Below are 13,527 nucleotides of genomic sequence, written 5' to 3'. Positions count from 1 at the left end.
AGGGTTAGTGTTGTTTTAGTTTTATTTTAATAGTTTCTTTCTTTCTTTCTTGTTAATATTATTTTTAAATGAACCATTAATAAAAGTTAGAGGTTTAGCAGTAGCATCATTTGTAGAGTACTTGTGCAGAAAACGCAGTCAATTTATTTTTTGCATTTTACTGATGTTGAATCTTATCCCTGAGCTCTCAGCTGATTCATCTGGTTATTTGTTGTAGAGATGACGTGCTTCCAGCGCCGCCGGTCGTTTAGTTTCTGTGCAAACAGCCAGCCGCTGCTGTTGCTGTAGGAGCTTGCAGCTTTCAGCAGCGTGTGAATGAGCTCTTGCATTAATGATTCAGAGCAGCTCAGCTGAATGATGAATTGCTCTTAATCACACTCACCTTTTAGGGATATTAATATTTTTTTCATTTATTTCTTGGTTTATCGTTGTCCTTCTAAAATTACAGGCTGCATCTTGATGCTGTAATGACTGGTCACCATGTGCTCGCTTCTTGCCCGCTTTAGTCCCTGTTTATGGGTCACCTGAGGACAGCGATGCTTTTGGCAGCAGTAAGGAGCAGAGATTGGAGTAATCTAATCGCTCCATGGCCCACCTCTCCCAGGCAGCTCTCTCCGCTCTTATGATGTTGTGGGATTTTTATTTTTGTAGAAGCGTTTTTTGTCTTATTTGTAGGCATACAATTGGGTTCGCAGCATGCCAGAAGCAGACTATCTCTGCCCAAATTTTACAAGCATTTTGATGACAGGATGTTGAAATTACTGAGCAATTTCCGATGAACTGATGTTTTCAGAACAAAGTGACCTCTAGCTGTGACCTAGTGATATGTAGGCAAATACAAAGATAAGGCTGATATTGTGTTATTGGAGATTTGAATATGGCAACTGTACTGTATGGCAACTGTTCAGGTTAACATTCAAAATTCTAAATAAATATAAATGTAACATTAAAAAAATCTTCAACATTTTGTGCATTTAAAAAAGTTAAATGCATAAATCTGGTGCACTTTTAGAAAAAAAAAAAAAAAAAGTAAGCACATCAGCCCCTTTTCAGAGACCAAGCCAAACAATTGGAATACAAAAAAGAAAGAATATTAAACATTTTGGTCTAATTATTAACAGATTGATGATGGTGATTTTTATTTTTATTGTTAATTTTAAAAGTCAATGTAATGTGAACTAATCATATTAAATTATTAATGTAATATTAATATTATAATTAATTTGTGTTATGAAATATTCATTTATTTTTTACAGTGCAAGTGTATTTTATTATTATTATTATTGACTATTATTATTAAGGTTATTGTTAAAACTTGAGGAAATAAAAATGTTACTACAATAATAGCCCTGCTCCGTTAAAAAATAAATAAAAAAATTAAATGTATATTCCATCATAATTATATACATTATTTTCTAGTATAAATATTATATTAATAATTCATCTTTGTAAATAAATACAAGTATAACAATTATTCAAGTTTTTTTGTATTATATATATTGCTTCTGTAATATCCTTGCACTGTAAAATATTTTTTTTATAATTGTTATATTTTCTAATATAAATATTGTATTAAATATTGATATTTTGTTATTATGAGAAGTGTAAGATGTTTAAGTTTCTTATCAAGTTGGTAGTTCAAAAGAAACGTTGATTTATTGAGTCTGTTCTACTCCTACTAGACTTGTGTTTTTTCTTCTCAGAATACTGGTGTGTTTGACGTCCAGTGTGCACAAAAGATTTCTTACGACAGGCCTGATCTCTGCACATTTCATTCTTGCTTCCTCTCCCTCCTTTATCTGCATGGCCTTGGCACTCGGCTACGTTTCCCTCTCAACAGAGATGACGCTGTAGTGAGCGAGCGCGGGTTGCACGTATGCTCACGAGTGGGCGGCAGTGGGAGAGAGTAAGCTCTGCCCCGAGACAGAGTCAAGGAAGTGTGGCGTACTGACTCATTCGTAGAGTACAGAGTGTGGTTGCATGTGCGGAGGATGAAAAGCTGCGTCCTCTGGCCTCGCTGCCTCCTCTTCCACCCCCTCCAAGCACGGCTCACAAATTTCCCAAGATCCCCGTCACTCCCTTAAGCCTGGGTGTGAATCCAAATGTGTTCGGCAGACATCCGCGGGTCTGCGTTGGGCATAAAATCCAAGTGTTATCGGTCTGCGTGAGGCGGGGAGATTTCCATGACAAAGATGCAGTCGTCTGGGGTTTCAGACCCCCCTGTTCGTCTGTCTGCGTGTGAAAGGCTGGGGTCTCAGACTATGTCTGTGTCTGCTGTAAGAGGCCCTCCAGGTAAAAAGGGATTCAGCTTCCTGACAGAGCAGCCAGGCAACAGAGAGCGCTCACATTTGCAGCTGACTTGCTTCCGGAAGTATTTTTCCTATTCGTTTTTGTTAAGGGCACTTCAGCCAACCAGGGCTGAGACAAATCACTTTTAATTCAAAGCTAAAAAGGCACATGTTCATGTACTTCAAAGCATTTTCAGTTATTTATGTTTCAGTATTTCACGATATCTAAAGCACTTATCAAAGAACCAGCAATAGTTGTAATACACGATTCCAGGTTTATTAGACAATTATAGAATTGAATCATAAGCAAAGGTGCAATATAAACCTTCACTATATGATTTTATTGATTGCAGTATTGAAGTATTACATATAGTGTCATTCTATAAAATTTCAAATTTTGTATTTTACTATTTTCTTTTAATATTTAGTTTCTGGTTGCAATTTATGTTATTTATGTTCCTTCAGAAATCATTTTAATATGATGATTTGCTGCTCAAGAAATATTTCATATTATCAATGTTGAAGCTGTTGTTCTAGATTTTTATTGTTTTATAAAATATTTAATTTGGGCTCAATCTCGTATTCCTTGTAATGTTTTAAATCCATCTTTATTCTTATTCTTTATTCTTTTTAAAAATATTTTAACTAATGAATTCTAATGAATAAAAAGTTAAAAAGAACAGCAGTTATTGAAATGTAACATCATAAATGTCTTTGCTGTCACTTTTGATCAATATAATGTGTCCTTGCTGAAAAAAAACATTCATTTCTTTAAAAAAAAAAAAAGAAAGAAAAAAACCACAGTTCTGTATAATAATAAAGATTTAGTTTTTTACATAAAGGAAGATGAATAATGATTATTTTGTAGCGCAGCCTCTTCACGTTAGGTTTGTCTTGAAGGGTTTATACGTTATCGCTAAAATCAATTTCTCTATTGGGTTTGAACTCCTGGAAGCCGGTGGTTGTGCTTTATTAAACGCAGCAGCTAATGATTCAGTCTGACCCTCGCCAGGTTCTCTGAATGATTCCTGTTTTTCTAGCTTTTTTTAGCCGTGACTCTGCTCTCTTCGGCTTTGAAGACTGGCCTCTTCGGCAGCGGTTATGAGTCAAACGGGATGAATCACTCTCAGCCTGACATTCGTTTAGCTCAGACAGATCTCTGGCCGTTTGCTGGGTAACACTGCACTGAACCTTCAGTAAACTTTTGCCGTCTTGTTACGAGAATCTTGTTAGACGGTGCTGCAGAAGACCGACAGCTTGTGTTTTGACACATTAGGTTGTCATCTTAAAGGCGAAGCGTGTCATTTCTGCTAGCATCAAATGCAATTGCAAAATTAATGATTATGTTTACCAAAAACTGCAGTTTTTTGGATTAAAAGTTGGTTCTGGTTGAACCAGAACATGTTGGACAGTTTAAGCAAACACACAGTGTAATAGATGCTTATTATAATTAAAATGTTGAGGGTTTTTTATTGCTTTTTTTCATTACCTCTTACTCTAAGTTTTTATTGCTTTTTTTATTGTCGTTTTTATTTTGTTCCCTTTATTACTCTCCTTATTATTACTTTTTAATTCATAAATGCATAAAACAAATTTTCTTTTGAAGTTTTAGATGTATTTTTTCAATTGTAAATGTTTACATTTATCAGTTAATTAAAATATTTTCTACCCATCTATATATCTATTTGAATACGAATCCACATTATTTTCTTGTGTTATGTTTGTTTGTATTCAGGAATTTTGAGAATATAGTTGGAAATGCACTGTAACTAAAGGATTAGTTCACCAGGAAATGAAAATTTGCTGAAAATTGACTCCCTCTTAGGCCATCCAAGATCTAGATGAGTCTCTTTCTTCATCTGAACAGATTTGGAGAAATTTAGCATTACATCATAAAGCAATATTATGAGTTATGGGCTATATTTTGGTCAGAAGTGATGGTTTAAAATTACATCTTGATGGATTTGTTTCTTACGAACATGCAGCGTTTGGCTTCAAACAACTTTAACTGATGGTCTTGAGTGCTGTGAATTATTGCAATGTTTTTCTCAGCTGTTTGGACTCTCATTCTGACGGCACCCATTCACTGCATAGCATTCGTTGCTGGGCGAGTAATTGAATGCTACATTTAATGACATGACAGATGAGTCTGTTTGTATCAAGGTATTGATTTAATATTGAGGTACCAGTTGCATGCATCCTTTTTAATGACTCTAAATGAATGATGAAATCCCAGGCCAATGTAGCCTCTGCCCATTACTGAATGTGTGAGATGAGACATGTCCACTGAAACAGAAACATGTAGGCCAGATGTAATATTGTGGGCCATGAGGTGCACCTTTATACAATTCTTGTGCATGGACTGAAGTGACTCATGGGTAAGAAATCCTATTTCTGAGGGTGGCAACATTCGATTCAATGAACATCACCATCACTTCTGTTTGTTGTTTTCTTTCCCGGTCCTCCTCCACTAAGTTGCTGAACTCTGATGTTTTTCTTTTCACGAGAACTATGAGTGGAAGTTGTCTGCGATGAATCTGCTAGTGTGCCCTGGGTGTCTCGCAGTCAGGGAATCATTAACTGCAATCACTGTCAAACTCACTCATGAAGTTGGTATTAAATTTTCAGCATCTCTCTGTAGGCACCATCTGTTCAGAGCATTGCTTCATCTTTGCCCCATGCACACAGCCTCTTCAGACATCGTCTCTTTAATGTTTTCTGCTGAATCTCAGAACTGGCCAGCTGGCACTGACTTCAGAACTGACACAGACTTTTTTTTGCAGGTCTTCATCACTTTACTTTAAAACTGTATGAATGTAATTTGAGAATCAAATTGTTTTTTGTTTTGTTTTTTTTATGCCAGTAATATATATATTAGTGATATTTGAAAATGCTTTTATATTTTGTATTTATATAATTTTTTAAATATAAAAAATCATTCCATTTATTATAAAAATACAGTTGTTATTGTTAACAATAAAAGCTATTCACGAGTCATTTTATTTTTAAATTTACAATGAAATATTACAATAGTGATGTTTCTTTTGTCTTTGTTTTTTAAGATGTATATTTTGTTTAGTAGTAGCGATGATAGTAATAATAATAACTTTAATAATAAATTATTTATTATCATTATTATAATTATTGTATCATATTGATATGTAATTACAAAATTTTACATGTTTTGCACCGCTACAGTAACAGCAAACCTGGATTGTTTATTGTATGTTAATCATAATTAATTTGGCAAGAAATATTACAATAACTTTCAAACCTAGTCAGTTATTGCTTAAATAAAAATAATTATGATTACATAATTTATTTAAACAATACTATATATATATTTATATACTAATAGCAATAATAATAAATATTACTATTTATTTTATTAAATAGTTATTATATTTATTTTTATTAAAATGTTACGAATAAAATTATTTTAATATTTAAATAACTAATTTAAAAATAGCATTAGTCAATCCGCACACATTGACACACACACATATATATATATATATATATAAGTTTTAGTAGCAATGATACAAGAATAGAAACGGGATGTCCGTCAGCTGAATGTGTGTTGCGTCAGCTGCTGGAAGTGTTGACACATTCATTCATTGTGTAGTGGGAGTCATTTGGCCTTGAACCATCTAGTTTTATTTTGTGCTGTTGTTGTTTTGAACCTCGCTTCGCCAGTGATGTAACTGTTTGGTGCAAATGAAAGAGTATGTAACATTTTGTTATTCTTTCGCTCTCAGGAGCCGTTGGGGCCCAGGCCCTGTTCTCCGTGCCTCGGAGGCCTGGCTATGGCACCGTGGGGAAACCCATCAAGCTGCTGGCCAACTGCTTCCAGGTGGAGATCCCAAAGATGGACGTCTACCTGTATGAGGTGGACATCAAGCCTGAGAAGTGTCCACGCCGTGTGAACAGGTAGGCTGTGTGGGAGAATCACTCAAAGCTGACGACCGACTCCGTTAGTCTCCTCCTGACGAGTGTTGTGTCTGCAGGGAGGTTGTGGACTCCATGGTGCAGCACTTTAAAGTCACCATCTTTGGGGACCGAAGGCCAGTTTATGATGGGAAGAAAAGCCTCTACACCGCCAACCCTCTGCCTGTGGCGGCTGCGGGGGTAAGCCAACTAAACATACAGGATACAGTTTAGTTGCACAAATTGTTACCCAGTTACACATTCTGTAGAAAGATTGCACAATAAAGCATCGTGATATTCACAAAGTTCCTCAATTGCATCTTGTCATCAAAATATTAAGATGTTTTTTTTTTTTTATTAAAATATTTTTTTTAGTTGACAAACTTTATGGTTTTGCTTCAGTATCATTGATGTATAGTTATATATTTTTGATATATATTTTTAATTAGATCTTATTTTTGTTTTCTGTTTTCATCTTAATTTTAAATTATTCTTTGCCATTTTTTTTATATGCCTGTATTGTTTTTATTAAGGTTCAGTATATTTAACTTGAGTTATTCTATTTCTTTAGGTGTGTGTGTGTGTGTGTGTGTGTGTGTGTGTGTGTGTGTGTGTGTGTGTATATATATATATTTTTTTTTTTTATTTATTTCCTTTTTTTAATGTTTTGTTGCTTTATGTCTGTAGTTTTGATTTAGGTTTTAGTTTATTTTTAGTTATGATAGATATTGAACTAAAGTTAAACCAAATAAAAACAAGAAGTTTCTTGCTTTAATTATTATTATTTTTTTGTTAGTTAATTTTAATTTCAATTCAAACTTTTTAAAATATATTTTTAGTTAATTATAACAACACCTTGATGAATATTTTCTGAATGAAGTCCAATACTTGTATTTAGTTAAAATAGTGTTTGTTTTGCTTGAGCATGTCACACTTTCTCCCAAAATATGGTGTTTTATCGTATTTTTGCTTTCAATGACTATTTGTGAATGATTCTAAAGTTGTTATTCTTCGTCAAATCTTGATTTTCACCTGCTGAAACTTTTGATTTGACTGCGTTGTTATTTTAAAAAGTATATTAAAACTGACACATGTATATAACTTATAATTGGACTCCGCATCATCAAGTTTTTCAAATGAACATGGTGTATTTTTGCACTACTCCTTGTTGTGTGTCCACAGGTGGATCTGGACGTTACGCTGCCAGGGGAGGGGGGTAAAGACCGACCCTTTAAAGTCAGTATTAAGTTTGTGTCCCTGGTGAGCTGGCACCTGTTGCATGAGGTACTAACCGGTCGCAGTATGCCAGAGCCGCTGGAGCTGGACAAGCCAATCAGCACCAACCCAGTTCACGCTGTGGACGTGGTGCTACGCCATCTACCCTCCATGAAGTGAGTCGCAGATAAACATCAGCCTGTGACCGCTTGCTAAGCTTTCTATTCATTAGAGAATTCAGAAATGCATCACAGTTTCCACAAAAATATGAAGCAGCACAACTGTTTCCAACACTAGTGAACAGATATGTCTTTTTAGCAGCAAATCAGCATATTAGATTGATTTCTGAAAACTGGAGTAATGATGCTGAAAATTCAGCTTTGCATCGCAGAAATAAATTTAAATTTACTGTATATTCACATAGAAAACAGTTCATTTAAACTGTAATATTATCTTACAGTTTTTCAGTTTTTACTGTATTTTTAATGAAATAAATGCAGCCTTGGGCAGCATAATAGCTTTCTTTTAAAGTAGTGAGTATTTCTGAGTAGAACAGCTTCACTACAACAAAAACGTTTGGATAAATAAATGCTTCAGTGATCCATTCATACTGTTAAGAAAAGAAGTGTTTTTCTTTTCTTTTAGATTTAGTTTTTTATTATTCAGCTGTGATTTTATGCCAACTGTTGAGTTTTCTTAGACATATCTTTCCAGCTGGTGGTTTAAGTGGATGCCTTTTTTGTCAGTTCCCCTCAAGTATCACTGAATCCTGAATGCTGTGTGTGTTGTTTCTCCCAGGTACACACCCGTGGGCCGCTCGTTCTTCTCTGCCCCGGAGGGCTACGACCATCCTCTGGGTGGAGGAAGAGAGGTCTGGTTCGGCTTCCATCAGTCTGTTCGGCCGGCCATGTGGAAGATGATGCTCAACATTGATGGTGTGCACTGTTTGAGTGTGTGTGTGTGTGTGTGTGTTAGCAGAGAGTGTGGGAACCGCTCACACTGTTGCTGGGGAGATGAAGGGCTGAAAGATAGCGGATGGGGGTTTGTTTGATTGAAGGGCTGGGTGTTAAATCAGTCTCTCTTTCTCTCTGAGCAAGTTCTGTGTTCCTCTGTCTGTGTTTTCCCGCTCTCTCAGACTCCCAAATTTCAATTGGTTGCGTCGGCTGCTCCGTCCCCTCCCCAAACGTCTGAGATCGTCTCTCCTTTCACTGGCTCATTGTAACACTTATAATGGAGTGAATGGGCTCAGAAAGAGCGCGAACGCATTGGCTTTGAGTTCACGTCAACATTTGTGTAGATGTTTTCTCACAGGACTAATAAAGAGCGACTTCTAGATATTTCAGCATGATAAAAGTTTTGTAAAGTCCAATTAGAAATGGGGAATAAAAGATAAAGATGACGTACATCTGAACACACAGTAAGCACATTAACTTGTAAAAGTGGACAATCTGCTCGCCTGTTAAATACAAACCACTTTGCATCTTTGTTTTAAGTTGATTTTTATATTTTACATTACAGTGACTTAAAAAGTTTTGAAATATCGTTTTCAATCAAATGTAATGTTATAAAATATCCTTAATCTTATATAATTAATCTTATAAATAATTACATTATTTGATCCATTTTTTTACTAAATATTTAAAAACCTAGTATACTTTTTGCAGTCTAATAAAATAATTTTATGAATTTTCATTGCGCCTCTAAATTGTTCATAAGCTAATTTTTAAATGTATGGGCATATGCGCTCCTTGGGGAAAACACAAAAACAAAAAATACAAGTCCTGATTATGACAATATTTACTTTTATGGTTTTTATATTGTCAATATGTTGCTGTTATTTTATTTTCCTCTTTACATTTTTTTTCTTTATGAGGCTCTGGCATTATTGATGTGTGGACCTTTCAAAATAAAAGTCCCAGTTATTTTAGGCTTGTTTATAACAGAAGTCCTGCATTATGCATAATTTTTTTTTAAATATATATATTTGATATTTCGCTTACACAATATAATCCATCAGGCATTGAATTAAACAAAACATTTTACTGCCCATCGAAGGAAAGAAAGACTAAAAACTTTTATCATTTTATTAAAAAGACATGTTTATTAATGTCAGCACAATCTTTTGTCTTCATTGCCTTTCTTTAAACATATTATCATAATATCAGCAATATCCAATATCGGTCAACATCTAATTTGTATATAGATAACATTAGTTCGTAAACCAATTAAAATGTCTTTTAAATGTGACTTTAAGAACTGTTTGTAAGTAGTAAGGATGTGTTTAAATAGAATACTAACTCCTTTCTGAATGGTATATTCAGAATGCGATATATTTATTTGAATAAAATTAAATATATCTTTAGGCCATTTAAACAGTTCAGAAGTCATAAAAAAAAATCTTAAAAAATCGTACATTTTAAAACACTGCAGATCCTGAAACAAAATCATGATGGTACACTACTAATAAATGTTTTTTTTTCTTTCTTTTTTAACTATAGAGGAGGTTTTAAAAGTCGAGGTATATTTTTGCTGATAATTGTGACTGTTTTAATGGGTTCTCATCTCTTCTGTCTTGCAGTGTCAGCCACGGCTTTCTACAAAGCACAGCCAGTTATTCAGTTCATGTGTGAGGTACTGGACATCCACAACATCGACGAGCAGCCTCGGCCCCTCACAGACTCCCACCGAGTCAAATTCACCAAAGAAATCAAAGGTGCGTGTGTGTTTGTGTGCTCGCCTGTGTTCATCTGTGCTCGTCCTGCTCTCATCGGCTGGTGTGTGTGTGTGTGTGTGTGTGCAGGTCTGAAGGTGGAGGTGACACACTGCGGGACCATGCGGAGGAAGTACAGGGTCTGTAATGTGACCCGCCGGCCCGCCAGCCACCAAACGTGAGTTAAACCGTCAGAGGAAGTGAAGCGTGGCATGACCATACATGGTATTGATTGCGGAGGGTGAAGTCACATTGCTTGATTTTAAAGGTGCACTCAGCAGAGGGAAAAGTTTTATACCTAAAATTAAATGTTTTTGATATTGTGCTCTTGTGAGACAACATTAGTCATATCATTGGTCTAATAGAAGCAGTTTTATTTTACATGGAGCATTTTGCTCCTCATATGATCACCCTAGTATCATAAAAAATGTTTTATGAGTAAGTTTCTGCAATGGCTTTAACCTGAAACTTTTGTGTTTGGGTTAATAATTAAAGTGCACCTATAAAACAATGTTCTGAATGGTGTACTATAAACTTTATGACTGGTATATTCAGAATACTGTTTATGTATGTATTCGTTTCATATTATATCAGTTCGTTAATTCTAACATCCTGTACGTTTTTAAAAGTCTCATAATCTTTATAATTTTTCTGGCCAGTTTTTACTAGTTAATAAAACTGCAAAAGTTAAAGCCTTAACGTATGAGAAGTTTTATTGATTTTAAATGTTTGTGTGTTTTAAAATTAATTCATTTTGGGACTAACTTTTTTTTTGTGTGTGTGTTAGTAATATACTATTATACATTATAATTTAAAATCTATAATCTTAAATATAGTATTTGTTTGTATTTGAATTGGCTTATTTTTTTAATTACAGTTTTCATTTTTAATTAGTAAGTAGTAAGAATAGGTTCTGAATAGTATACGAACAACTTCTGAATGGTATGGTCAGAATACTATTTATTTATTTGAATAAATTAAAGTGAAATCTATTTTATTAAATAAAATTTTTACTGTCCTTATTTAAAATGTAGCAGCTTTTTGCTATTTTATCATAAAAAAAAGTAGTATGTGAAACAACAATGCTTCATGTACCGTAGCTGTAGTATGTTGCATTGTGTTGCATGCGGTATATTGCACACTTCAGTCAGTATGCACAGTTCATGCTGCAGAAATAGTAAGAGTAGTGTGCTCGTATGCATTGCACACTTGAGGAAGCAGTTTCGCTCTGCTCGTTGATGCCCTCTAGTGGTGGTTTGTAGTTCAGTCATGTTTCTTGATTCCTTCCAGGTTCCCTTTGCAGTTGGAGAACGGCCAAACTGTAGAACGAACCGTAGCTCAGTATTTCCGAGAGAAGTACAGCCTGCAGCTCAAGTATCCTCACCTGCCCTGTCTCCAGGTGGGCCAGGAGCAGAAACACACCTACCTGCCCCTGGAGGTCAGTGCTGTCGCACACACACACACACACACACACACACACACACTCTTCTTGAGACCAGCCTCATTTTAGTGTATTTATAGTTTCTGTTTATATTTAGATTAATCAAAATGAGAAGTGTTACCTTTGCAATTAGCTGTTTATTTAATTTTGTCTTAATTTCGGTTAATTTTTGGTTTATTTCAAGTGATTGTTATTGAATATTTAGATTTTTATATATAGACCGTTTTAATTTTTATTCCAGTATTTCAGTAGTGTTTTAGTCATTATTTGTTTGTATTTCTGTTTGTCGTTTTATAGATTTTTTTTTTCTTCTATTTTTCTCTTGTAGTTTATTTACTTTTAGTTATTTTTGATATTTTAAGTTATGGTAAATGGAATAACTTTAATTAATCTTTTAATAATAACTTTTAATAATCATGCTAGCTAGAAGTGTTGCCTTGGCACTGTTTTATGGTTTTAGTGAACAACTTTGGTAATTTTTTTTAATATCATGAATTAGTTTTTATTTTAATATTTTCAGTTTTTGCTTTATTTTTAATTAAAATGTTTTATTAATTTTTTTTTTTTTTTTTTAATATGTATTTTTTTTATTAGTTTTAGTTAATTGAATGCTTAGAGTTAAACTAAATGAAAGTAAGTATGTTGCCATATTTTTAAGTAATTAAGTAATAAATTTATGGCCTACCTTTTACTTTATATAAATGGATTTTGTTAATGTTTTAAATTACATTTTCTATTTCCAGTTTTTAATTTTAGTAGAAGTTTTAGCAATTGTTTGTGTATGTGTTTCTATTAGTCATTTCTATTGGCTTTAGATTTAGTTCGAGTTATATTAGTATAAATTGCGGTTTTATAAATGCTGCCTTGGCACTACCTGAAATAAAATAAGTTATTATTATTTTAAAAAATATATAACAAGTTAACTATAATAAGCCTCTTTTACTTGCTGCTGTTCTCCAGGTGTGTAATATTGTAGCAGGGCAGCGGTGCATCAAGAAACTGACAGATAATCAGACGTCCACCATGATCAAAGCCACAGCTCGATCAGCTCCAGACCGACAGGAGGAGATCAGCAGACTGGTGAGTGGCTTTCACACATCATTAAGATGCATAATAATTCATCTTTGTTTAAACCTGTCCTCTCATGTTCCTGCTCGAGGTTGCTCTCTGTGTTAATGGAGGTCAGTCATGACTTTATTGTGAGCTGATTAGCTGCAGACTCTCCACGAGGGCACTTCATGAACTCTTTACCCCGTTCCCTGCAGAGTTACAGTCTTCCAGCCGTCAGTTCTGAGCTGATAACTCATGACTGAAGCCCTGCTGCTCTTTATACCTTATTAAAATGAGAGCCAATCAGGCCCTGAATCTGTGAAACTGTGGCTGGGTTCATTTCGATGGAGAATCTCCAAACAGGAGTGGAGAGGAAGCGTGGGTGGAAAGCATCTGACCAGGCCAATGAAATCAACCAAAAAGAAAAAGTCTCGCTTTGAGACGGAGCTAAAAATACCACGGTTGAGAGTATTTTTACACTGAAGTAGAGCAGGATCGGAGCAGGAGAGTTTCTTGATTTCAGGCTCCTCTCATCTGAATTCTGGCTAATAAAAGCCACGGTTTCACCTGTTATCAGGACTGCAGGAGTTAAAGTGTTAACATTTGAGTAGTTTTATTGATTTAAAATATCTGCATGTTAAAACTGGTTCAGACAGAATTATTTCCATATTCAATATTAGTAGTGTAATATTAGAGCTTATAGTATTCATATTATTAGGCTTTTTTATATTTTCTGTTTTCATTTTATTTATAGTAAGTTTTTTTATATTTTTATATATATATATATATATATATATATATATATATATATATATATATATATATATATATATATATATATATATATATATATATATATATATATATATATAATATGTATATATAATATGTATATA

The 13,527-nt window shown here is 34.1% G+C and overlaps 1 protein-coding gene across 4 annotated transcripts in view; it reads left to right on the top strand.

The window, feature by feature from the left end:
• The window catches only part of LOC127974259 (protein argonaute-3), a 36,160-nt gene that overhangs the window by 5,712 nt on the left and 16,921 nt on the right, over nucleotides 1-13,527 (top strand). For 2 of the 4 annotated variants that reach the window (XM_052577432.1, XM_052577431.1), the window contains exons 2-9: nucleotides 6,047-6,218; nucleotides 6,296-6,416; nucleotides 7,398-7,606; nucleotides 8,229-8,365; nucleotides 10,009-10,143; nucleotides 10,231-10,318; nucleotides 11,431-11,578; nucleotides 12,542-12,661. In XM_052577432.1, the coding sequence (XP_052433392.1) occupies nucleotides 6,047-6,218; nucleotides 6,296-6,416; nucleotides 7,398-7,606; nucleotides 8,229-8,365; nucleotides 10,009-10,143; nucleotides 10,231-10,318; nucleotides 11,431-11,578; nucleotides 12,542-12,661 (1,130 nt within the window). Of the gene's footprint in view, nucleotides 1-6,046; nucleotides 6,219-6,295; nucleotides 6,417-7,397; nucleotides 7,607-8,228; nucleotides 8,366-10,008; nucleotides 10,319-11,430; nucleotides 11,579-12,541; nucleotides 12,662-13,527 lie in introns of all 4 variants that reach the window. The other 2 variants (XM_052577430.1, XM_052577429.1) reach the window with 1 other exon arrangement.

Source organism: Carassius gibelio, chromosome B16 (assembly GCF_023724105.1).
Source record: "Carassius gibelio isolate Cgi1373 ecotype wild population from Czech Republic chromosome B16, carGib1.2-hapl.c, whole genome shotgun sequence".
Taxonomy (NCBI): domain Eukaryota; kingdom Metazoa; phylum Chordata; class Actinopteri; order Cypriniformes; family Cyprinidae; genus Carassius; species Carassius gibelio.
Note: the sequence above shows the minus strand (reverse complement) of the source record. Positions and strands in the feature narration are given on the sequence as shown.